General features: G+C 41.7%; 2 protein-coding genes across 5 annotated transcripts in view; both read right to left on the reverse strand.

The window, feature by feature from the left end:
• The window catches only part of ANKFY1 (ankyrin repeat and FYVE domain containing 1), a 79,244-nt gene extending 70,206 nt beyond the window's left edge, over positions 1-9,038 (reverse strand). For 3 of the 4 annotated variants that reach the window (XM_024734370.1, XM_024734353.1, XM_024734375.1), the window contains exon 1: positions 9,016-9,038. In XM_024734370.1, coding sequence (XP_024590138.1) covers positions 9,016-9,025 — 10 coding nt within the window. In that variant the 5' untranslated portion in view covers positions 9,026-9,038. Of the gene's footprint in view, positions 1-7,300; positions 7,619-9,015 lie in introns of those variants that run through there. The other variant, XM_024734362.1, reaches the window with a different exon arrangement.
• Positions 9,039-13,820: 4,782 nt separating this feature from the next.
• The window catches only part of UBE2G1 (ubiquitin conjugating enzyme E2 G1), a 104,592-nt gene continuing 90,810 nt past the window's right edge, over positions 13,821-27,602 (reverse strand). The window contains exon 6 of the mRNA XM_024736378.1: positions 13,821-16,873. The gene's annotated coding sequence lies outside the window, so the exon portion shown is untranslated. The remainder of the gene's footprint in view (positions 16,874-27,602) is intronic.

A 27,602-nucleotide genomic window follows, 5' to 3' on the forward strand; every position in this document is an offset into this window, starting at 1 on the left:
CAGCAAGTCATGGGACAGTCAGAAAAGGAAGCCACAATGATCCTTATAAGACTCTTCCTTCTAGGTCAGGAGTCGGCAAACTTTTTCTGTGAGGGGCCAGATAGTAAATAGTTTAGGCTTTGTGGTAGAAAGCAGATCAGTGGTTGCCAGAGGTCAAGGGAATGGGATTGAATGAATGCAAAGGAGTTCAAGGAAATTTTTTAAGATTATAAAAATGTTCTAGATCATGATTTAAGATCTTAAGCCAAAGCCCATGCTCATTCCACTGTACCATGCTACCTATTTTCAGCTCTAATGTCAGGACATCAAACACGTATTTATTATTAATTCACTGATTTAGAAATTAAATGTTGTTTCCATTCCCTACCTTAAATGTGATTTCTACTCCCCTCTGCCTACTCCAATACTAACCCACACTGTATTCATTAAACCTTTTTAGATTAACAAAACCCTGATATTTCCTTTCTCTACACTTCTGTAGTGCGTACTTTCTAGTCCCAATTTTAGCAGTGAATTAGTGTTCTTTTGTATAATCCTTTAATTACCGACTTTCTCCCTACTCTGCTTCAACTATGTCCATTAGATAAAAGAAAAATGATCGTAAAAGCTGTGATAAAGGGCTTCCCTTGTGGCGCAGTGGTTGAGAGTCCGCCTGCCAATGCAGGGGACACGGGTTCGTGCCCCGGTCTGGGATGATCCCACATGCCGCAGAGCGGCTGGGCCCATGAGCCATGGCCACTGAGCCTGCGCGTCCGGAGCCTGTGCTCCACAATGGGAGAGGCCACAACAGTGAGAGGACCGCGTACCGCAAAAAAAAAAAAAAAAAAAAAAAGCTGTGATAACATTTCATTTTGAGAACTACAAGAATAATTTTTGTTTCAGACATATATTAGAGTCTTCCACTAACAGTATTTCATTAAAGCATGTATCAAAGTCCCAGAAAATACTATCTTCTTTGTTGGCACCAGAAAAGATAAGCTCCTCACAGGTGATGAATTACTACCACTACTACTTTCCTAAACCTGTCACGCTAAAGATGTCATTTTTCTTTCACTGGGATTACTGAATATTCACTAACCAAGAGTGCTAACTATGGGAAAATTGTGTAATGGAGAATAAGAAATAAGTGGATACATTTACTGTTCAGAATTCAAGTTCACAAAATACCCTAATGAAAAAAGGAAGGGAAGGAATTCCTGGCAGCCTAGTGGTTAGGATTCCGGGCTTTCACTGCCGTGGCAAAGGTTCAATCCCTGGTCAGGGAACTGAGATCCCGCAAGCTGCACAGCTAGGCCAAAAAAAAAAAAAAAAAAGAGGAAGTGAAGGGGAAAGAAGACAGCAATACCATCGGGAGGAGATTACAAAGGAACACTAAGATACCCCTGCCAGTCTGTAACCTCCCAGTTCACACAAAGTTTGGATATTACTGAAAACATAATGGTGCTAAGAGACATTTCACATTTTGACTTTTCACACGTTAAAAAGTCTAGCAATTCTGTCATAACTCAAATGCATTGACAACATCCAAAAGCCATTATTTAACAGAAGTTTGCTTTAAAAAAATCCTTTTACCCCAGTTTACAAATAAAACCAATTACTCAGGACTTCTTAGGAAAGATGACCTTATTTTATTTATGTATATGTGTGTTATATTTGTTTAAAAAATGATTCAGTAGGGCTTCCCTGGTGGTGCAGTGGTTGAGAGTCAGCCTGCCGATGCAGGGGATACGGGTTCGTGCCCCGGTCCGGGAGGATCCCACATGCCACGGAGCGGCTGGGCCCGTGAGCCATGGCCGCTGAGCCCGCACGTCCGGAGCCTGTGCTCCGCAACGGGAGAGGCCGCAACAGTGAGGTCCGCGTACCGCAAAAAAAAAAAAAAAAAAAAAAAAAAAGATTCAGTAAAACCCTCTTTTATTCAATACTGGCTCAGTTTGAAAAAAATGTTTTGGGGGATATACTGATCTTCACTGAAGCTGAGTGATGCAAAAATCTGAGTTTTTAAAAACTCCCCAGGTGATTCTAATATGCCGGGTTCTCCAGGTTGAGAGCCACTAGCATGAACTACCAGAATGACAGCAGAAAGGAAAGAACGTATGTGAGAGCTTTGTAAGAGTCACAGGATTTGGTGACTGACTACAGACTTAGGGGGAAGTCAGGGATGATTACTAGGTTATGGACTTGAGTTCGGCTGGACGGTAGTGCCACTAAGCATCAATGCAAAAGAGAAAAGTTACTAAACTATAAAGCACAATATGCATGTTTTTATGAGAAACTTTGCCTTCCCCTCTCGGTTCCACTTCCATCAAGGCTGCAACTGTGTGTTGCTCACTTTGTCATCCCTAGCAATAGTTGCTTGTACTTAATAGAAATGAAATACATTTTTCCTGATTGTGATTCAACTCTGTTAAGACTTGTCTGCAAGTCAGTGGCGTGACTTAATATGTTTTTCAAGACCTCACTCTGGGGACTTCCCTTGGTGGTCCAGTGGGTAAGCCTGCGCACTCCCAATGCAGGGGGCCCGGGTTTGATCCCTGGCCAGGGAACTAGATCCTGCATGAAGGCCGCAACTATAAGTTCACATGCCACAACGAAGAAGTCCACATGCTGCAACTAAAGTCCACATGCTGCAACTAAGACCTGGTGCAGCCTAAATACTATTTTTTTAAAAAGCACAGTATTAAAAAAAAAGAAAAAACCTCACTCTGTGTAGCACTGATCACAGATAGGGCTGGCTTCACAGGAGATACTCAACAAATATTAGCTCACTAGCTAATTTTCACACAAATGCCAGTCTGACTGGAAATGCTTCCAACTGCCTGCTAAGACATAACCACCTAAAGGTATATTGGGCATGGCAAAATCTGTCCACACCTGAGGTCAAGATATTTGTTCTCAAATCTGTTCCTCTTCTTCCTGTTAACAGCCCAGCCATTATCTGAGTCACCCAGGCCTAGAACCCTTGGGTCATCTTTGATATCGCCCTCTTGTCAACATGCAAACAGGTTTCCAGAGTCCTGTCTTTTATGCTGTCTATAGTGAGTATCTCTCACAGCAGTCCTCACCAACCCCAATGCCCCTTACCCAAGGACTCACCTTCAATTGCTACGGCACCCACTCCAGCCTCCCTCCCTCGTTCTCTCCCAAATCCATCCTCTACATTATATAGCCTTTTCAACAGGCCTCAGACAATTCTAGTCACGTCACTACCTTGGCCGATACCTTTCAGTAGCCTCACCCCACGGTCCACAGAGCAAAATGCAAATGTTTAACCAATCCCTTCATAATCTAGCCCTTAACATACTTTTCCAACCTCACATCCTGCTATTGATATTTCTTCTGAGAATACTGACCTCCTCCCACCCACATCTCCCCATGTCCAAAAGCGGCCTATTTTTCCAAAGTCCAGCCCAGATAAGCCCAGCTTAACTCCTGCAGCAAAGACCTCCCCTGACACCAAAAACATACTCCCCACTTCCCTAAAACATCTCTGAATTTTCAAAGTAACTCCTAAGCATTTTTCACCTTCCACCCTACAATGCAGTTTCTTTTTCTTTTTTTCTAAATTAATTTATTTATTTTTGGCTGCATTGGGTCTTCGTCGTTGTGCGCGGTCTTTCTCTAGTTGCGGTGAGCAGGGGCTACTCTTCGTTGCGGTGCGCGGGCTTCTCATTGCGGTGGCTTCTCTTGTTGCGGAGCACGGGCTCTAGGCGTGTGGGCTTCAGTAGTTGTGGCACGTGGGCTCAGTAGTCGTGGTTCATGGGCTCTAGAGCGCAGGCTCAGTAGTTGTGGAGCACGGGCCTAGTTGCTCCACGGTATGTAGGATCTTCCCGGACCAGGGCTCAAACCCGTGTCCCCTGCAATGGCAGGCAGATTCTTAACCACTGTGCCACCAGGGAAGTCCCTACAACGCAGTTTCTAACACACATGCTTTCGTCTCCCCTCCTGGACTGCAGTGTTCTCTGTGAAGAGGCTCTAGGTCTGGCTCTTCTTTTTTTAACCACTGACTACCTCTCCCTCCACCCCCACTCCATGCTCATCCCATCCTCCACCCTACAGTGCATTAGTAGGTGGAGTTCAATAAATACTGCAGGTCCCTGGCCTACTCAGATTTAACAAGAGAGCCTGAGGACACAGTTTCTCATTTTGTTGGGCATGTCTGTAAATCATGATAATGTCCCAACTACAGCAACTCACCTTGCCGGTGACTGAAGCCCACATATCTTAGCATGATTCAGTAGCTCTACTCTGGCACATCCACAGTCACTGCAGTGACTGGATAAACTTTGTTTCTTTGTTTTAAAAAAATATATATATATCCTCAAGGAGAAAGCTAACAGCCTCTGCTGGTGACAGAAATGAAAGAATGGAAGATAGAGAAAAGAAAGGAATGGTATATAGAGAGATACTGCTTGAGGGGTCACCAGACAATACATAATTATGAACAGACTGGGACATCTGATGAGTGAATAAAATAATAAATGAAGAGATAAACTTTCAAACTGGAAGGAGCAAAATTTCTCCTTTCCCTGTTTCTACCAGCCTATACCAAGCATTTTCTGGAACACTGCTGTCCAACAGCACCTTCTGGAATGATGCAAGTGTTCTATTCATCTGTGCTGTCTGCTAATATGGGAGCCACTAACCACACGGTTATTGAACACCTGGAATGAGGCTAGCATGACTAAGGAACTGAATTTTAAATTTTATTTAATTTTAATTAAATTTAAGAAGCCATATGTAGCTAATGGCTACTGTAGTGGCCAGGGATTGTCCAGAATACAGAATGTCTTCACCTTGTTACTTGAATTGTTGTCAAAAGTATTTTCCTGACCAAATTCCAGTAAGCTTATAAAAGTCCATGATCATTTTTCTGTTTAACAAGTCACATTTTTTCCCAATTTTCACTTTTATTTTATTGAGGGGAGAGTGGTTTAAGAGGAGACTAAGAGAGGGGGACTTCCGTGGTGGTCCAGTGGCTAATACTCCACGTTCCCAATGCAGGGAGCCCGGGTTCGATCCCTGGTCAGGGAAATAGATTCCATATGCCGCAGCTAAAAAATCCCACATGGGGCTTCTCTGGTGCTGCAGTGGTTAAGAATCCGCCTGCCAACGCAGGGAACACGGGTTTGAGCCCTGGTCCAGGAAGATCCCACATGCCACGGGGCAACTAAGCCCGTGTGCCACAACTACCAAACCTGCGCTCTAGAGCCGGTGAGCCACAAGTACTGAGCCCATGTGCCACAACTACTGAGCCTACACCCTAGAGCCCATGCTCTGCAACAAGAGAAGCCACCACAATGAGAAGCCCGTGCACCACAAGGAAAAGTAGCCCCCACTCACCGCAACTAGAGAAAGCCCACACAGCAACGAAGACCCAATGCAGCCAAAATAAAATAAAATAAAAATAACTTAAAAAAAAAATCCCGCATGCCACAACTAAGACCTGGCGCAGCCAAATAAATAAATAATGAATATCTTTTTTAAAAAAAGATGAGACTAAGAGACTGCATGGTAGGTACACTGTATGATACACTATTTCTTTTGAGATAGTGATTATCCCCCTTTAAAAGTTGAGGAAACTGAGACTGAGAGCAATTAATTGGCTTGCCTGTGATCACAGCTTAGTAAAACTAGGATTCAAACCCATGTCTGCCTGCAGAGACTGAGCTCTTAAGCATGCTTAAATTGCTAAGACTAAACTGGGCTGGATGAAAAGTAGGTTAGGCAGTTCCCAGCAGGCTGATGTTATTCAGAGCACATTAAAAGTTGGACCAGCCAGCTTACTTGACAAGAGACTAAGGATGTATCCAGGCAACTTTCTTTCTTAAAAGCTGGACCAGCCAGCGTACTTGACAAGAGACCAAGGATGTATCCAGGCAACTTTCTTTCTTTTTTTTTTTTTAATTTTATTTATTTTGGCCACACCGCTTGCAGGATCTTAGTTCCCCAACCAGGGACTGAACCTGTGCCCTCAGCAGTGAAAGCGAGGAGTCCTAACCACTGGACCGCCAGGCAATTCCTGGCAACTTTTCTTGATGTCTGGTAAATGATGCTCAATAATTCATCCACTCCTTCAACCACAGGCACGATTCTAAGTTGGAAGATACAGCAGTGAACAAAACAGGAAAAGTCTCTGCCCTCATGGGGGTTATATTCCAGTAAGGGAATTAAAAAACAAAACCTAGGGACGATCTCTAAAGAGGTAAGAACTGAACAGACACCTGAGTGAATAGAAGTTGATTAGCTGTGTGGAGAAACTGAGGAAGACTGTTCCAGGCCAAGGAAACTACAAGACAAAGATATAGAGGTAGGAGTGTGTTGTGAATGTACAATACAAAGAACAGCAAGGAAGTTAGTGTGCAAGAGCTTTGTGAAGGAGAAGAAATAAAGTATCACTGTTAACCAGCGGCCAGATCCTATTGGCCTGTAAAGATCACTGGAAGGCTTTGGAAAAATATATTCCAAATGTATATAAGATATAAAATATATATAAAATCATGGAGAGCCACGGGGAATGGGGAGAGCGTGTGGAAGGGTAGGTGTATTGCAAAGAGTGGGAGAGACATGATCTGATATATGCTTTAAAAGGAACACTGGAAACTGTAAAAACAGGCTGTGGGGAAGCAAAATCAAGGAGAAAAAGTAAAAGCAGAAAGACCAAGTTGGAGGGACTTGTTCGAGTGATGAAGGAGGCTGAGATGAAGGACAGCTACAGAGATGTAGAGTGGAAATGGCAACTAATTTTAGGAAAGACTTTAGCTAAATATATATGGTCAAACCAATACCCATGGATGCAAGGAAAGAAAGAAGCTTGGTTTCTAAATGAGTCGCATTAAGAAGTTACTGTATAACTCAGCCCCTGCAGGTTCTATTTACTATTCCTAAGCGCAATTTCCCACATTCTCACACTCACACCACCTAACGAAGACCATTATCAGGGAAATTCCCACAGAGCGTGCTTACAGATCATCCAATTGTTATATGACACAGAGTTTTGCTATTTGTTTATATTTAAATGAGTATTTCTGAACAAGCATAGCCAGCTCCGATAAATTCTTTTTAAAGTACATGTCGCGTAACACCCCCGCAAAACACTGTTTAGATAACCTTGCCTTCCTGGGCATAACAAGCAGTTTCAGTTTAACGAGGTAACTGGACTAGGATGCTCCACTCAATTCTTCCCAAAGTCTGTGACACTGTTTCCAAAAAGCTTAAGTCAGAACACAGGCTAGGAAACTGGAACACACACAAAAAAAGTAAAATAAAAACTGTCGAGTCAGAACCTCCTGACTGTGCTTACCTGTCTGTACTCCCTTGCCAATTTAACCCTGAAAGGATGTTTTAAGGTGTGTTCTCCACCAGCTGCATGTCTCTCAAGGTTATCCTAACACAAATCTCAAGGCACTTGCAGGATAACAATCAGCATTTTCAGCCAGTAGGAGCTCTTCAGGCTGGAACCCAACTGCGAGGCAGAGCAGGTGCTCAGTAAAACTGCTGAATGAAAAACCAACTGCCTTCTACAATTTCAATCTTGGTAATGTATTCCCCAAACATTCCTTAACTTCCCTAACTGGTGTCAAAGCGCTGGAGTACCCGTCACCTCACATAAAGCCTTCCTGAACCTTTCCACCCCAACTCACTGCTCTGGGCAACAAGCTCCATTTTCACTGGCTACCCACTGTGTTAAAAACTCTTAATCAACATTCTGTGACTCATCCAAAAACTAGCTTCAGGGGATACCTCAGCTTTCTTCGGTTCCTTTTAATCCTCCTCTGCTTTCATACAATATTTATCTGATGTTTCCCCCTCAGGGGGTCTAACATGGTAGAAAGAGCAGACAAAAAGTGGGTGCCTGCCCCGGATATCTCTAGAACTCGGCCTCAATTCCTTTATCTATAAAGTGCAAGTAACACCCATGCCGGACCTCCTTCACAAGGTTGTTGCCAAGTCTAATCCAAATGAGAAAAGCCTGCAAACTGTCAGGTGCTGCCCAAAAGTAAGATCCAAGCAAAGATAGGTTCAGACAAAGCTTAGCTCAAAACCAATCGGACAGGTGGAGGACCAGCACAGTGCAGTCACTCAATAAACATTAAGTCAAATAAGGAGTATTTTCCTCCAGTAATGGGGTAAACAGGAGAAGCACACTAGTCAGGTCCGACAGCTTCACTCTAGGGTCCCTGGCAGGTAACTCCCATCTCTGGGTCTCCTTTCCCGCCACCTGTACAACAAGGCTCTGACAATGAAGGCGTCTAATATTGCTACGTTAAAGGCGGCTCAATCCGAGAGGCCAAATTGCCTTCACCTGCAGGGGCACAAAGAAAGCGCCAGAAAAGCGGGTAAAGACAGGACTGAGAGGCAAAGGAGTCGAGGTCTGGTTTAGCACATCTCTTAAGAGCAGCGTGACCTTGGCCAACTCCCCTACCAAGCAAACCCTCTCCTCCCGTCCAAATCTCTCAATCTGGGGAAAGAATCCCAGCCGCTCCGAATCCCGAGGCTGCTGGGGAGCCCAGAGCCTACAGCCCCCTCCTGTTTGGCTCGTTGGCCCGTGACAGCCCTGGCTCACCCCCACCCCTCACCCTGGGAAGAGTCCTAAGCTCTTTCGCAGGGGAGGGATGTACCCCTTCCGGATGCGGGACCTGCCAGGACAGCAGTTTCGATTTCCTAAGGAGAAGGGTTACGTCCCCCGCCGTCCCAGCACCGCCGGTAATCAAAGGAGCCTCCCCGGCGGCCCTCGGGATCCCCGAGGCTGCACTCAGTGCTGGTACGGGACCTCACGACCGGCCCGGCACCCTGCCAATGTCCCGCGGGGTCGGGGACGCCGGGAGGGGCGTTGCCATAGGAATAGCGCTCAGTACCCCGGCCCGAGGCGCGCGGCAGAGGCGAGAGAGGAAGGCTCGCGAGACCCGCTGTGCCCCAAGCGAACACACCCGGCCGTTCCCTCACAGAGCGGCTTCGCCCAGCCAGCAGCGCCCCCACAGCTCCGCGCCTTCCCGCGCTGCTCCACAGAAACCTTACCTTCCGCCATGTCGGGCCCAGCCCTGCCTCAGCCTCGCGAGAAGTGCGCCGCTCAGCTTGGGCGGTGCGTAACGAAGGTGCCCAAGTCTCGCGAGAGTCATGGGGGCCAGCGAGAGGGAGGGATCGAGACTAGGTAAGAGCAGTGAATGAAAGTGTGAGTAGCTGGACGCGGGAGGAACAGAGAGCCTAGCTCTCTTCACCTATACTTTCGAGGCTCTGGACTTATCAAGCACTGACTGGGCTCTATCATATTACACGCCCTAGGCAGGGGACTGAAAAGGATGGACGCAGCGAGCATTGACTACTCTTTGGGAAAATGTGGCCACGAGAGGGTCGAGAAAGGGGTTTTCGTGGTTTCTAGGTTTGTTTGTAAAGATGTGAGAGGCTGAAAGAAAAGAGCCAAAGGCGAGAGAAAGGCTAATGAAGGTTCACTAGCCTGGGGAGGCGGGATGCCCTGCAGGCGAATGCAGAAGGAAATTTAGGGGACGGGATTAACTGTAGACTACAGGCAAGTCACTTGTTTTCTACTAAAACATTAGGAAACAAGAACGTGCATGCAGATGGATGTGGAGGTAAGAGATATCAGAGAGATTGCTTGGTGACATCATTTTTATGGTTGAAGTTCATAGGCAAGGGGACCAAAAGAGTGAAGAAAATTTGGGAGAGGAATCTGAATTTGGAAGGCCTGGTTGCACGTGTCTTCTGAGTGTGTGGATGGGTCACTTTTTTCTAGCAGAACTCAGCCACCTGGCTGCAGAAGCAGAGAATATGGATTGTAGCATTTGCGCAGGGCTTGGGATTCATTGCCAGAAAGAAATTGAGAGTGCTGTGAGAATATAACTCTGGTGCAGACTGGGTAGAGGCTGATGTACGAGTCATAAAACTGCAGGTCTCTATAATATTGAAGACCAATGCAGTGTGAACAAGGTTGTGAGAGCCCTGTGTTAGGGTGGCAAACTGAAGTTCCTAAGTTAAACAGTACTAGGAGACAATAAACTCCAGGACAGAGTCATGGAATATGGTAGCTGAAGTGGAGGTGAGAAGCTAGAAAAATCAGATATTGGAATTCAGAGGTAGAGAAGGTAGGAGACCATAAACCAGGTGCTAAAATCTTTAGTCAATGTGGGGATGACTAATAGCAAAAAGGAAGGCTAACGAGTAATATAACCGAATAGTGTGAAACCTGTCAAAACAGATTTTTACTCAAAGGACAATCAAAAGAATGTGGATTGCACCCATTCCTAGAAGCATCCACAGTTAAGGACTGAGGGGGAAGTGGTGGCCCTGGAGAAGAGCCAAGAATGAGAGATGACAGGTTGAAGGAAGGATCTGAGAACAGGATGAGGGTGTCAGAACAGAAAAGGGGGAGGATTTGAAAGTGGAGAAATTTTAGGTGCTGCCAAGGTTAACCATTTAGTGGGTAGTGAGGTGGAGTGGAGAAGGAATTTGGAGTTTAGATCATGGTAAACATAATCATGGGGTTAAAATGTTGAGGAAGGAGGAGGAATTCTGAGGGAGGGACACCTGGGAGATGAAAGGGGAGAGGGTATTGAAATGTTTAAGAATGGTGGTGTGCTCAGGGAAATAGCATTCCAGTTGTGGCAAGAGACTAAAGATGTGGAAGCGGTGTGGGCAGGGAGGTGCGTACAGCAGCTGCATCGAGCAAGCAGAGCTTAGAGGGCAGGAGAGCATTTGCCAGGCTCAATGGAGGTGTCATGGCTCAAAGCTTCCCTGTCAAGAATGGTTTATAGGTGTGCTAAATGGTGAGCCCTTGGGGCCACTAGGGTAGCCAGGCAAGACAGTCTCCTCTGGCCACAGGCAGCCTCATCTGTTTTATCTCAGAGTGCCCTACAAGTATTTCCTGGGTCATAACATAAATGTGATCAAGAAGTCCTGTCATAGCTGATGTCTGTTTTTGCATCATATGACTTATCTTTGCCTCTTCACCAGCACCAGCCTAGTGTCTGGCATACAGCAGGTGCTCAAAATGTTTTTCTTTTTAATACATTCTTTTTAAATTAATTATTATTCATTTTTAGTTGCATTGGGTCTATTGGGTCTTCGTTGCTGTGCGCGCGCTTTCTCAGTTGCGGTGAGCAGGGGCTACTCTTCGTTGCGGTGCACGGGCTTCTCACTGTGGTGACTTCTCTTATTGTGGAGCACGGGCTCTAGGTGCGCGGGCTTCAGTAGTTGTGGCACGCGGGCTCGATAGTTGTGGCTTGCAGGCTCCAGAGCACAGGCTCAGTAGTTGTGGTGCACAGACTTAGTTGCTCCATGACATGTGGGATCTCCCCAGACCAGGGCTCGAATCCGTGGCCCCTGCATTGGCAGGTGGGTTCTTAACCTCTGCGCCACCAGGTAAGCCCTCAAAATGTCTGATGAGCTGTTGCTGTGAGCTATACCGGGAGTCAGGGGAACTGGGTTCAGATTTGCCTCTGCAACTGATTTGTTGTGTCGATCATGGTCAAGTCCCTGCACGATCTATGCTACCATCTCAGATTCTCCATCGGTTTCAAGAGGGAGTTGGACTAGAATCCATGGCTCTTAATAACTTGGGGGATCATGACCTTGGAGAATCTGATGAAAACCAGGGACCCTCTCCCTTAGAGCAGCACACATGTAGCAGTAAATAAATGTGCCCTTTCAGTTTGCTTGGCCTAGATGCCCACAGTGAAACAAGAACTCATCTTAAGGGATTTAATCAACTCAAGAGCTTCACTACCTCCTCATCACAAGAAGCCCTCTAGCAGGGGTGAAAGCACTCTTCTTAGCACTGTCTGTAATATAACCCTATCTCTGGGCCCTTGTCTTCTGAGTAGACTCTTACTGGCTTGAAATCCCTGAGCTATAGGACTACTTCATACACCCTGTAAAATAAAGGATCTACAGTACTCAGTGAATTACAATACCCAACAGGGTTGGACGGAGCTACAATATTAGATATGACCTGAGAAATCTGAGCACCGAAACAGGATTCATTTTAGACCTAATTCATGTTTTGTTGTCTGATTTAGAGGAACTTTGTATGAAGTTGTCCCGGACATGAAGGACAGGAAGGGAAAAATGCTGCCTGCCTTAAGAGCATAGGGGAACAGACTCTTTCTGGGGAGGTAGTGTCATATCACGATGGAAGGGGATAGGGAGGGAATCACTAGACTGGTAGTCCAATGAATTGGGTTCAAGTACAAGCCTCAACACACCTCAGTCTCTACGTGACCTGGGAAAAAATATCCCGGAGGTAAGAAATAATGGCACACGGTATGTAAGGGAAGTCATGAACCTGAATCCCAGCCATGAAACCTACTTGCTGTACAGTCTTGAGAAATTAATCTGAACCTGATTCTGCATGAGGATCCTTGTAAGAATTTGACTAGATCCTTTACGAAACACATCTAGCACAAGCCTGCCACAAAGTGGAGGCTCAATAAATAGGAACTTGATTACTGGTGCTTATGAGGGTTAAAGGAGAGGTCACAGTGCTAACACACACAGTACTATTATACCGCACTTGTTCTTAAGGGAGACTGCTGGCAAGGGAAAACCAAGTACCTTATATATGACTTTCTGTGCAGCTATGTCTAAGATGTGTCTGGCTGCCTTTTTTGAAAGCCCTTCCCTTCTCCTTCACTGCAGCCCAGTGGGGTGCGCAGACTCCAAGAGACAAAGAACACTAGTCCTACCGAGACAGCCAGGTTACACCATCTGAAACTGAGCAATCAAAAATACCTGAATCCCATTGGGGTTTGCAGTCCTCCAGAAAATGAACAATTTTAATTTGGTGAGGTGTTACCAACTTTTACAAGAAGGAGGGAGAAAACCAACTGATCCTTCCTCAAAGCCTACGGCCTTGCACACAGTAGACAAAAGTCAAAAGCTGTTCATTTGCATTGGACAGCATGGGAATAAAACTTTTTTGCTATATACCTCGAGTAGATGATTATGCTTACAACTGATATTTAAAGTTTAGGGACATCATCTAGACCTTTCTATAATAGTTTTATTTCAAATATTATTTTTCAGAAAAATTAAACCCTGAAAAATGAGCCCCCATTTTCCCCAAACTGCTCTCAAGGAGGATTTTCTTCTTGTGATTAAGAAATCAGGCTCCATGTTCTTTTCTCAGAGTTTGTAAGGAAGAGGCCTTAAAACCACTGGCAACTTCTATCAAGACAGACAAGCTTTCAACACCTAACACTGTAAATCCATATAAACTATATATAAGGATGCAGGGTGAAAAGCTGAATATTCACATCCTGAATCCTGTTGTAGTTTGCAGTCCTCCAGAAAAAGGAAAAAAATTGTTAAGGGGGAAAAAAGTACTCAGTTCCTGCTGCATTTGCCACTAACTTACTGAGTGGTACTGGGCAGGTATTGGGGCCAAGTTTGCCCATCTGTTTAGAGGAGGGAAGGTGGGGATTGAGATGGTGCCTGTGTTCTCTTCCAGTTGTCGTTTGAGACTGGGTTCTTCACCTTTTGGCTTATCTTCATGGCAGAACCAGTCTAGGCCAAAGACAAAATCCCAAATAATGCTCTAACATGTGCTCATTTTATTTTATATAACGTTCTAAATCAGCATGCACAAAATTCTGATTAAGAATGGTGGTTGGCCGCGTACTGGAAATTTTAAGACCATTATATCAGGTTGGAAGTAAAGTGAGCTTCCTACCCTCTGGTTCCTTCTTTAAATAAGGTTTTAAAATTTTTTTATCTAGATTCCCCTGTGGACCCTTTGCTATCATGTGCTGTTTATATAGAAAGAATCCCATAACTTGCTTTGGAGACCTGCATCCTGAAACCAAAATAGCTCATGATACAGCCTCTAAGTCATCATTTATTGATTTATAGAGCACCCATCACATGATCGAGGTGCTTTACAATACAGTAAACATCACAACAGAACTCACATAGTTAAATACAATCAACAAATTACAGAACTAAAAAAAAACAAACAAACAAAAAACTGGAATGAAGCAACATTATGTCAAATTTCAAAGATGCTGAGAAGTGGCAGTACACAAAAGGTAATTCCACCAACTGGGGACCAGACAGGCAAAGATACACAGGCACCACAACCCCAAACGGGGAGATTTGTAGAGGGTAAATGAGCATATAAAATAAAATTTCACAACCAAGAATGAAGGCCATTAAAGACACTATGACACCCAAGTAATCACAGAACTAGTGGAATAACCTCACAAAAATATTACCTTGTGATGACAAGAAAACCAACCTCATTTGGATTTTAAACTCACAAGAGGCCAGAAAGCCACTGAGATCATCCATCCTATTATGAGCACAGACTGAAATCGATAAGCCTTTACAAGAACTTGGAATAAATTTAGGAAACAGGCAACAGTTCTACGATCCATAAGACTATGCAGGTGTTGCTGATGGTTGGCATGAGGTCAGGGAGAAAAATCCTTTTCCTAAAGCAGACAAGACTCACACTAATGATGAGGCACTGCTGGGACAAAAGCCACCTGGATCAGTGTCACCTGAGTGTGGTTTAACATCAAATGTAGAGGCATTTAGATTCACAGTCAGATGAACACTGGGAAAGGCACAGATGACACCTCTGACAGAGGAAAAGAAGCCAGAACATCTCTCGAGGCCTGTGTTTCCATATGTAGCACACTCAGGGCACCAGATGGAAAGGGGTGTCATGAGACGTGCACTCATTCCTGGCTCTCCTTCTACCCCCCAAGATCTAGCCCTAAAGAACACATGGTTACACCAAAGTAACTGCATTAATGTGGCACTTAAAGTTCAAGAATAGTTGTCCCTGAGTTACTAGGTCATTTGCTCCCCTCTGAAGAGTCAAATCCCAGGTTTTAACTCAAGAGATTGCTAGCAGAATTACAGCAATAGGAGAACAAAATTCAGACTTCATCTTGCCACAAGCAAGCACCATGTGAACAATTTCTGATTAAGAATAAAAAGGGATTGCATTCAAAGTCCCAGGTAGGCATGCAGTACTGGCACTTTGGGGCAACAGTGTTTACAGAGTCTTTGAAGAAGTAAAGTCACACGCCAAGTTCTTGAAGAAAACTGGGCTGCAATGAATCAATTTCACATTCAGCCATTACACATTTATGGGCTTTTTTAATGCTTCAGAGTGAAGAAGAGACTGAAATTTAGAAAAATCACTCTCTACTGTGACTACATCCTCAATTATTTTACTTCTGCTTTAAAAAAGACATGCAAGTTCATAAAGGACTGGCTCCTTGCAGGAATCCTTTCATTCTTCTGCCCAAGCATTTCTCCGAACCTCCCAGAGCAGAGATGCACCAATTCTCACTGATTCTCACAATTAATCACCATGTCCCATCAGGTACTGTCTCAAGTTCTATCCCTTATATGCCAAAGACTACCTCCAAGTCCCAGCCTCACACCAAACACAGAGGAACCTGGGCACACCTTTAACACTGCACATGCTCATTTTACATTTCGTGAAATTATTTTTGAAAACTTATGATATGAAATATACTTATGCTCAAACAGTAATAAAAATCCAAGTGCAGTATGTCAGTGGCAAAATCTGTATATGTCAAATAACAAAGCTTTACATCCCTGTAATGCTTTGGGATTCACATAAGAATCTATACAGAACCCAATACATATACTGCCATGGCCATGTGATTTTCAAGTATTAAATTTGTTTGCATAAGGAAACAACCTGAGATTTTTCTAAACTGCACTTCTCTGGCACTCAGTATTATAACCTTCATTCAATACAATAAAAGCCAACAACTTGACAATTATTGGAAAAAAATTATATTTTGGAAGAACTCACTACATAAGGTGACAGAATTCCAAAATCAAATTACATGAAAATATACATCGCAATTTCTTTGTACAATAGGTGAGGAAAATCTGCAGTATAGAGAATAGAGGCAAAGAAATATGAAGAGCTAAGGAGAAGGGTGTGTGGGTAAATAGCATTTTTAATAGCAAACCCAGAAGTTAAGTAGAAAGCCTGCAGCTGTGCATGCTTTATTCATCCAACCTTCACATTAGGTAACTGAGGGCAAAAATAAAACCAAATCAGAATTTTGTATTGTTTGGGGTAAATTTCAATAATTTTAAATCTGAATTGAATTCAGAACCAACTCTTTAGTTCTTGGGGATAATGAATGAATTCAAGAGCTCTCAACAATGAAAAAAATGTTATTGCTATATCCAATCCAAGAGATGGGTGCAAGTATAATACAAAAGGGATGAAGCACCTAGTGATGACCATTCCTCTGAAGTCATCATTAAAAATCAAGTAGTTGCTTATTGAGTGTTTCAGTATTTGAACTAAATGATCCTGGCAGACAGAAGAGATAAAAGCAAAGGGGAGTGTGTCAAAACAAAGAAGATACAAAGTTTAGTAAGTGAAAAGAGTTTAATGAAGCCTCAATGGTTTAAAGGAAATTAAATGGAAACTTTTAATCCTAATTGCTTTTTATCTGACATGCTTTAAGGAGTCTTTTAAAACTGATAAGAAACAATGAATAGGGAAAGAAAACCTGCTAAAATCTTTTAGAATTTACACGATTCTTATTCTACTACAAGAAAGCATTATTTGGTACAAGGTGTGTTTGTGGATGTACATGAACAGTATATATATTATCCGGATCATGTTGTGCTATGTACAGGTCTTTACAATTCTTCCTGAAGGTTAAAACAGTTCATTAGAATTCAAAATGCGTAATCATCTGTAAGTTGGCACTTGTTAGGCTCTTGTCAGCATTGATACTGGCATGTTTTATTGCAGCCCAGTTCCAGCCAGTGTTTGCCAACTTGTTACAACAGAAGTCCAGCAATAGGTGGGTAGAGTGCAGGAAAAACAGTGCCATGTTTCTCAATTGGAGACCTACAAGAAAGCAAACAGCATTATATAATGATTTTATAAATTACAAAAGAATTAATTGATTAGAAATTTTTATTTGTATTCCATTTCTTGGGAAACAAATTTTTCATTTCACTTTAAGCTCACCTTTGTGCTTTTCCAATATGATAGCCACATACAACCATTTCATTTTAAATTCAAATAATTGTTAATAAAATTTTAAATTTAGTTCCTCAGTCACACTACCCACGTATCGAGTGCTCAGTATGTCTACTGACTACCACGTTGGACACTGCAAATATAGATTATTTCCATCAGTGAAGAAAGTTCTATTACTAAGCTTTAACTTAGATTTCTCTAGGTTCAGTCCAAACCTATATTATCCGTGAAGCCTCTGACAACTGACCTTCTCTCCCAATTAGAGTTCCCTATTGTTTTGTATCTGCTAATCTCATGTGTTCAATTAGACTAGAAGAACCACAGCTAAATAAAAACTACCACCTTATCGAGTGCTTATTATGTGCCAAGCAGTATACAAAGTACTATACAAACTTATCTCATGTAATGCTCATAATCACCATATGAAGGGGTTTCCCCCATTTTACAGAGAAAAGAGAGACAAGGTCACAGAGCTAATTAATAAGTGGCAGAGTCTCCTGTTTAAAAGGTTAGAAAAAAACACTAGTTTCAATTAAACAAAAAAAGTCTAATTAAATGATTGGACTTTTCAGAGCTTTTATTATATGAATGTGTCCTTTGAGTATGTAGCGGGAGCAGGAGAAGGGGGCAGGGGAGGAGAATACCTATTACTATTACATCGGATCAAGTACTCCAGAAACACAGAAGTCTGTATCACCTGCCAAGCCAATGCTGGTCACAAAGAAGTCTAATAGAAGATGACTGGGAATCCAAGGGATATAATTTTAAACTCCTAACAGTGAAGCCAAATGTACTTAGAGCCATGGCAAATATTTAACTCACACCAGACGTGTGAAAAGTTCAGTGTGTCTTCTAAATCCCCGAATGAATTTATCAATATTACAATCACCCGAATTCAACCATACCAGAGGTCTGATGTGGGCAAGAAGAAAGCTGTGGGCTTATCTATGGCCGAACATGTGCCTATTTCCTGAATTTAGACTACCTCCCTAAGACAGCTCCTGAGAAGTAGAATGACTGCTAAATTTCTCTCCAAAGGGCTCATACCAATCAATGTAAATGGTCCCCAGCAAAGCACTGAATCCACCAAATATGAATATACCACCTTCACCAGCAATCAGGTTCTATTGTTTGCACACAGATACACATATGTGCACACGTTTTATTAGAAAATCTAAAGGCATAGACTGATACTCAAGAGAAATCATTATGAATAGGACTGTAACTTTTAGGTTATGTTACTTAAGTGTTTTTCCAAAGACTACATATCACACCCAAATTTACCCCTGCCCAGTTAACCTCTCAGGGCTGAAAAAGAACTGGGTATAGAGCTCGGGCATTCAGTAATCATTCCCTTATGATATGAACAAGAAATTTCAGGGCCACAAAAGAACCATTTAAAACCTGTTTCCATGTGAGGTTTTAAAGAAAAATACTCCAGAGAGGACTGACTATAGAAAGTCATTAACTACCTAAAATCAGGTATTTGAGCCTTTTAGTAGTTAGGACCCAGCTTTAAATAGCTTTAGCTTCTTCTTCAGCAGGAAAAGAAAAATCTATTCCCCCCGCCCCGCCTTTAAATAAAATATATTCTAAACAGAAAAAAGGCCTTGGTACAGAAAAAGCAAGTTTGTTGTTCTTTTCTCTAGAAAGAGAAATGTGAAACTGAATTACCTGCATAACACTCAAATAAACGGTGCTGACCTAAAACAGTCATTTACAATTTGTAAGCATATCCCATTTCTGGTTTAAAATAAATCTTCTGTTGTGTGACTTTGTTAAAAAATCACACCATTTTTATATTAATGGAAATTATATCAACTGTATGTCTTTACAAAATAACTTAAGTATCTATTTTTTGCCTCAAACTTACACTTCATTATTCTTGATTTCTAACCTACAAATCTGGAGATGGTTTAGTTGGAAAGTGTCTTGTTCCATTTATTTCTAAAACTAGAATCAAATCATTAGTTTTCCATGTGGCTACACAATTTAATCTTTCTAAAAGGCCTAAAAAAATAAAAAGCAGACAAGCGTGATTTCCAAAAAAAAAAAAAACCACTTTTTTTTAACACTTTTTGATGTTAAAGACAATATTGAAAGTAATTCGTCATTCAAGGGTAAGTGTCCCAATAAGCTCAACCATTCTTAAGTGAAAGCAGTCCATGAGTTAAGTAGCTTAGTATCAAGGAAGTTTTCCCTATTATCTTTCACACAGATGATTCCAAAAGTTCCAATTCATTCTACACTGCCACCAAATATACTACTTACTAAACAACAACTCTCCCCCTATCACCAATCCATCCATTTTTCCCCCAAACTGAACTATTCTTTTTCTTTTCCTTATGTCATGCACTGGTGACCATCCACACACTTCCTTTCTGAGGTCGGTAATACCTCACTCTCCTAGCTCTCCTCCTTGTGACCAGGCAGCCCACATGTTTCTGTCCCCTAAATGTGGAAATTGTGCAAGATGCTGTCTTTGGCCCTAGTATGTACTGCTCTCTATACCAAATGAATGGTCATCTCTACTCTAGAGACTTCTAATCTCACCCGCAGCCCTACGTCTAACCTCTGTCCTAACCATTCAGTATCAGTCATACTTTCTCAAAGCCGCACCGTGTTTCTACTCCCACTAGAGCTCTGCGAGTGGTTTAACCTTTTTTATGCCTGGTCTAACTGGCTCGGTGAACAGCTCTCTAATGGCCTGGATAATGTCTATGGTACTCCTACAGAGCCTCTTCTTTCCCAAGAAAACAGTGCCTTTGTAAATATTCATTAACAAGAAATGAAATGAGCTCAGGGTCAGCTGTTCTTGGTGTTACCTCTCATTTCAAGATATAAATCTTAATCCTTAATAACATGCAACTGTTAAAAGGGAAGCAGATATACATTATTGAGCTAGTAAAATATCAAGACAATGTTAAATGGAAAGTACAGAGTGTATGCTATGTATACATTTATGTTATAAACACAGACACAAAATCACACTTGTGTGTACATGTGTGTTAGGGGGAGAGTAAGATTTCTGAAAGATTAAACAGTGTTTACTTCTGATAGCAGAACTGGGGAGCTGAGATGGAAAAGAGATTTACTTTCCCTTATATATAGCTGCAACTATAAAGGTAGCAGTCAGATTCAGAAGGAACCAAAATAGAGCCATTATATTTATGGGTTAGAGAAGATGTTTCTAGAAGGGAGATCAATAGTCAATTCAATTCAATTGCTACAGAGATTAAAAATCAAAACTAAGGGACTTCCCTGGCGGTCCAGTGGTTAACACTCCCCACTTCCACTGCAGGGGGCACAGGTTCGATCCCTGGTCGGGCGAACTAAGATCACACACACCTCGTGGTGCAGCCAAAAAAACCCACTAAACTAAAATTAAGCCTTTGGATGTGGCAAACAGGCAGCCCCTGGTTTCCTTATTACTTTAGTTTTCTGTGGAGAGGGAAGAAGGTGAGGCAAATGTGCTGGAAGATTGACAGTTTAAAAAAAAAAACAAGGCAAAGCCCCTTTGTTTCCCAGGTCCCTCTCTTCCTCCCTAAAGTTAAGTAGTACTACAAATTTTAAGAATTTTATATATTTCTTCTAGTCCTTTCTTTTTAAAAAAACTTTTATTCTATCGGATAACTATGATAGAAAATATAGTTGGTTTTACTTTATAATTTACATAAATGATATCATACTTTTTTTTGCAAATTGCTTTTCCTACTCAAGATTTGTGTTGAGATTTAACCATGTGATTATATATTACTAAGTCTACATTAGGTATTTTAGCTGATACAATAGAATATTGTAACTGATATTAATAGTAACTGATCAATTCTGATAGGCCTTTTAAAAATTACACACAATACTGCAAGCAATATCCTTGTATCATGTCTCTCTGTACACATGTGCTGGAGTTTCTCTAACCTATACACCTAAATCGCAGGATACGTGTTTTCAAATTGACTAGATATTACCAAATTGCTCTCCAATGTTGACAGAACAACTTCACTCATACCAGTATTTCAAGTACACCACTTCCCGAAATCCTCACCAACACTTGGGTTTCTTGGACATTTTGGTTTTTGACAACCTGATGGATTTGATGTCATCCCCTGTAGCTTCGTATTTCTGCTTACAAATACAGCTGAATTAATTTTTGCATGTATAACAACAATCATCTTTCTTTTTGCTTCTATTTATTACCTATTCATATCATTGTCCTTTGTGCTGATATTTTTCTTATTGCTTTGCAAAAGTCTGTAGATTCTAGATAGAAATCCTGAATATTAGATTTACAGAAAATGTTTCCCAGTTTGCCGCTTATTTTTGTTTACTTTGTCTTGTCATAATATTTAAGTTTTTGGTTTTGATACAGCCAAATTTATCAAATTTTTTCCTTTTATGGGTGTTACTGGTGCCTAATAAATCCTTCTCTACCTTGATATTCTCCTGTATTTTGTTCTGATATTTGTTTTTCGTATCTGTCTTATGTTTTAAAATTTACTGGAGATAACTTAGTCTCCTCCTTACCTCAGTCAACAAGATCACTATAGATCACCTGTATTAGTGGGAGTGAGGTGGATGCATCCTTGAAGCAGGTTCAGTAGAGTCTGCACTTTTCTTCATAATCTTACTGTAACACAAGAGATCAGAAAGCCTCAACGTTTAAGGAGCCCTAATTTTAAGGAGATACGGGTGAGATGTGGAGGCTAATCCTTAAATGATCTGAATATGAAACCCATCAAGGATGTGGTCCTATTGTGATAATCACATACTCCAAATGCGGTCTCAAATAAGCCATGAAGAAAATATGGCCGCCTAGGAGGAACAGAAGCCATATACATGGAGCCACATATACTTCTATTTGTGAGAAATGACTCTAGATTCATGCGTACACATATGCAACGAGGTAAGGCAGAAAATCTTCTATCTTACTGTGCTGGGTTACACAATGCCTACTATCCTGGGTGAGGTTATCTATGAAACAGATTCTCAGACAGGTATTTGTAAAACGTTTACTGGGAAGTGCTTCCAAAAACAAGAGTGAGGGAAATAGGTCTAAGCAGAAGAAGAAGATGAACTGAGGGGGGCAGTTGAAATAAAGGCTTCAGTCAATCCCACACTGGAATGGCCCTTCAGATAATTCCCAAATTGAGAAAGAAGTCCAAGCCTTTGTATCAACCCATCCCTTACCCAAACCAACTAGTCCTTGGATGCAAGTGGCCTCTGGGGAAGGGGACTAACTTGGGCAAGTGATCTCTTTTAGCTAAGGGCAACACTCCTAGAAAGCAACTCAGCTATGAGTTATCAGTAGGCAACATGCCCAGCAGGCTGGGATATGATTATTTCCCTCTGGACAGGAGACAGTAACATCCACTACACCCATAGCTTATCTTCTCTTATCATCTTACTTATTCCCTGATGAAGCCAACCAGCAAGTTGTGAGTTGACCTATGAAGAGGCCCATGTGACAAAAAACGTAGGACTCAGTCAATGGCCTGTAAGGAATAGAAACCTGACAAAAACCAGCTGACTGAACTTGGAAGCAGATCCACCCACAGCTGAGCCCTGAGATGGCTGCAGTGCCAACCAACACCTTAACTGCAGCATTATAAGGAGCCCAGAGCCAGGAGAGTCAACCAAGTCATACATGGAACTGGCCTATGGTAACCATGAGATAAGAAATGCTGTTTTAGGGCTTCCCTGGTGGCGCAGTGGTTGAGAATCTGCCTGATAATGCAGGGGACACGGGTTCGAGCCCTGGTCTGGGAGGACCCCACATGCCGCGGAGCAACTAGGCCCGTGCGCCACAACTACTGAGCCTGCACGTCTGGAGCCTGTGCTCTGCAACAAGAAAGGCCGCGATAGTGAGAGGCCCGCGCACCGTGATGAAGAGTGGCCCCCGCTGGCCACAACTAGAGAAAGCCCTCGCACAGAAACCCAACACAGCATAAATTAATTAAAAAATAAAATAAAATAAAATAAAATGACACTTAAAACAAAAAAGAAATGCTGTTTTAAGTCACTGAATTTTAGGTAATTTGTAACACAGCGACAGAGAATTAATACAATCCCTCTAGCCTTGATACAGAACCAAAAGACCAAAGTCCTTTTGTCTAGTGGTATAGAATGTGGCCATGCTGCTGATCTATGGGAAAGGGAGGATTTGTTTCTCCCTTTTTCCTCTCTTCATCCCATCCCACACCTGAATTAGAAAAAGGATATGGTTATTAATTATTAATAATCTTTATACAGGAAACACAAATACTACATGATTACACTTATATGAGGTATCTAAAGTAGTCACACTGATAGAAACATAAAGTGGTGGTTGCCAAGGCCTGAGGAGAGGGGGAATGTAGAGTTGTTGTTCAAGGGGTAGAGAAGTTTCAGTCGTGCAAAATGAAAAAGCTCTAGAGATATACTGTACAACAATGGGCATGTAGTTAACAATACTGTACACATAAAAATTGTTAAGAGAGGGGGCTTCCCTCGTGGCACAGTGGTTCAGAGTCCGCCTGCCGATGCAGGGGACGCAGGTTCGTGCCCCGGTCCGGGAAGATCCCACATGCCGCGGAGCGACTAGGCCCATGAACCATGGCCGCTGAGCCTGCGGGTCCAGATCCTGTGCTCCGCAACAGGAGAGGCCACAACAGTGAGAGGTCCGCGTACCGCAAAAAAAAAAAAAAAATTGTTAAGAGGGTAGATTTAGGTTGTGTGTTTACCACAATAAAAGTAAAATAAAGAAAATCTGGGTCAAGTACATCAACACTAATGCTTCCAGTTAAAAAAAAAATCACATAAGTTATGGATTTTGATGTAAAAAATTACATCATTAAAAAATACTAAATTAAATTTACTTTTCATTCAACCCAAATAGAATGTACATTTTTCAAGGGCTTATTGTGGGTTTTATTTCACATCATCCTATCACAAGACTACAGAGACTGAGGATATTCAGAAAGTGCATGAAAAAAGCAAGTCTTTAAGAAGAGTTTGAGGGCTTCCCTGGTGGCGCAGTGGTTGGGAATCCGCCTGCCGATGCAGGGGACACAGGTTCGTGCCCCGGTCCGGGAGGATCCCACATGCCACAGAGCAGCTGGGCCCGTGGGCCATGGCCACTGGGCCTGCCCGTCTGGAGCCTGTGCTCCGCAACAGGAGAGGCCGCAGCAGTGAGAGGCCCGCGTACCGCAAAAAAAAAAAAAGAAGAGTTTGAGTGATAGACTAGAGCTCGCTAAATCTGCCACAAAGCAACAGGTTTCTACAGTATAGCCATGGGCATAAAAATCATGTAATGACAGAGACATTTAGATTATGTGGGGCTTCCCTGGTGGCGCAGTGGTTAAGAATCCACCTGCCAACACAGGTTCGAGCCCTGATCCGGGAAGATCCCACATGCCACGGAGCAACTAAGCCTGTGCGCCAAAACTACGGAGCCCGCATGCCACAACTACTGAAGCCCGCATGCCTAGAGCCCGTGCTCCGCAACAAGAGAAGCCACCACAATGAGAAGACCGCGCACAACAAAGAGTAGCCCCCACTTGCTGAAACTAGAGAAAGCCCACGCGCAACAACGAAGACCCAATGCAGCCAAAAATAAATAAGTAAAAATAAATAACTTTATAAAAAACAATAATAATAAAAAAATAAAGATTATGTGGGCACCTCAACCCTACAGCTTACCTTGTTCTGTGCATTAGGTAGATGAGTAAAACATAGGCCCTTTTTATAGAAGGTATTAGTTAAGTCATGGAGTCTGATGTGATTTCTTAATTTAATTTTCAAATGATTTCACTTTTAGTGCAATCCAAACAGATGACTGGAATTGGGTATTACTGAGGCCTTATTTCCCAACTGCATCATATCATACGTAACAAGAGCAGTAAGACAAATTCATAAATGGCTAAAAGTTAAGACTCTAGGTGCTACAGTACTTCAGAAAGGGAAGAATTTGCTTGGGGATGAAGAGCAATAACTTCATTAAAGAAGGGGAATTTGAAATGGACCTCATCTCAAGTGGCAAAAGAAACAGAACACACATTCCAGACCCTTGGCACGGGAAATGGGTCGCGTATTTGAGTTGAATGAATGACAAGATACATTTCAGAAAGAGGGGGACTATATGAGCATAAGAGGGAAGCTACTAGTAATTGTTAATCAACATACAATAGACAAGATTGGGTCCCTGAATGCTAGTTAAGTACGTCTGCTTTAATTACTTTTTTGTTTGTTTGTTTTTTTGGCGGCACCACACAGCTTGTGGGATCTCAGTTCCCCAACCAGGAACTGAACCTGTGCCACGGCAGTGAAATCTTAACCACTATACTACCAGGCAACTCCCCTTAATTACTTATTAATCAATGTTTCCCAAAGAATGTTTGTCTTTGGCCATGGGTGGGCCAAAGGATCCTCGTGATGAGGATGAGCTTCAGACTGAAAACAAAATGCAAAATCGTTTACTCAGTTCTTACCGATGAAAAACACACAGTTCAAAGACTATAATTTTTTACACAGAAGCCTGAGCTTGATAGTAACACAATAAGTTAGGAATAGGAACTAAAATTAACCATTAAAATATTAGTGCATTAATTTAATTCAAAATTCTGTCCTATCTAATGTCCAGCTGCCACACACACCCTTCTACAACAGTGCACAGCCATTACAATGCATGAATGAATTTATATGTAGGACTTGCAACTTTAAAGAAGGATGTGTAAGCAGTGCTGACCTGTTTGCCAAGATTTCCAGTTATTGCTTCCTACACCTTTAATTGTAAGTTCTCAGTTTAGTTTCATCATTAACAGTACATTATACTGTTTTTCAATTAACCTATTCTATGCAAGGAGGCATTTTGATTGAACATTATTATTTGTCTCCGTCTTCTTTTTACATGAACCTTAATCTTGATAAGTATACTTTAAAGACGTGTATGTTATGATCAAGTATAAATTAACTCTAATCCCACCAACAAAGAATATATAATCCCTTACAAAATTAGTTTGTGACACTTCATTCGTACTTATTTATTTTATTTGCAATATACTATCAAGGTAAAGAAACCTCTTGATTATTTCCTAAATTTATAAAGTGCTGTTTATAAGGTAAAATCACACATAAGCTTAGGCTTCAACCTATTATTTCCTTCCTCTCAATTCGTTGTTGTCGCCAAGCTCTTTTCTGACTGGAAAGTAGTATGGGTGAGGAAAACAAGCCCTGAAGTGCTTGTTGTTCCTAAGATATTGTCCGACCCATACAAGAACCAATGCAATAAATGAGCTGAGCTTCGTGAAGACTAACATGGCAGCTGTATCCAGGACAAATATCTAGGATGAAGTGCAGGCCGACACAAAAGATGTTCAACTAGTAACAAGAACTTGACCTAAGGTGGTGGAAAGCAAGAGTCAAAAGAAAAGATGAGGATCACTGACTAGACGTGTGGGAGGTATTAGATGTAATGATAATGAAATCAGGATAGGACTGTTAGCAAAGATAAACAAAACAGATATAAATAAGATAGTGAAAAACAGAAATAATTTGAAGACTGCAAGGTTATTGCTATATTTGTTGGGAACAAAGAGAAGTAAAGTTAATTTTCAGCATTTTAGGTTATTATAACAAGATCTAAAAGTAGATATGAGTCTTTTCAGAAACTTAGAGATAATCAAACATGAAAACAGAATGAAAAGTGGGTAGACTTTAGCTTAACTTCTGGTTTACCTTTGCATTTGATACGTTTAATCAAAAATCATAAATAAAAATTAAGACAGTGTGATACCGGTTCAAGGATAGACAAGCCAACCAAGGAAACCTAGAAAGGTCAGAAACAGATCAACACATACCTGGAATGTAGTTTTACAACATAACCAACACTGCATATCAGTGGTGAAAGGATGGACTTGTCAATAAATGATGCAGTCAACAGTTATATATTAGGGGGAATTAAAGGGTAAAGTTGAACTCCAACTCACACCATCAACCAATTTCAGTGAATTCAACACATTTGTGAAAGGCAAAACCATAATAACTTTTAGAAGACAGTATACAATAGTAGCTTTCTGATGGCAGGGAAGAAACTAAGACACAAAAAGTAAAATGCATACAGGAAAGAACTAAAAAATTAAACTGCATTAAAATTAAGCACATTGTTCATCCAAAGACACCATGGAAAAAGTGAACTGACAAGGATACAAATCAATAACATAACTGAAAAACAGGAAAGACCAGAATAAGCATTTCACAGAGGAAGCGTCAATGGTCAAACACATGTCACAATACGCAATTGCATTGGTAACTAAGGCAACACACATTAAGTCCATAATGACATAACATTTTACACCAGATCAAAAACTTTGGGAAAACAAACTTTGAAGAAGTCTGATAATATCAAATGTTAAAGAGAATATGGAACAAATGGAATCCTTGTCCTTGCCAAAAGGAGTACAAATAGATGCAACATTTTGGAAGACAATTTGGCATTATCTACTCAAAGTGATGTGCATATACCTTTAACTTAATGCCACCCCTAGGTATACACCCAAGAACTTTTTTTTTTTTTTTTTTTTTTTTTTTTTTTTTTTTTTTTTTTTCGTTTTCCTTCCCG

Source organism: Neophocaena asiaeorientalis, unplaced genomic scaffold, assembly GCF_003031525.2.
Source record: "Neophocaena asiaeorientalis asiaeorientalis breed wild unplaced genomic scaffold, Neophocaena_asiaeorientalis_V1.1 scaffold129, whole genome shotgun sequence".
Classification (NCBI taxonomy): Eukaryota; Metazoa; Chordata; class Mammalia; order Artiodactyla; family Phocoenidae; genus Neophocaena; species Neophocaena asiaeorientalis.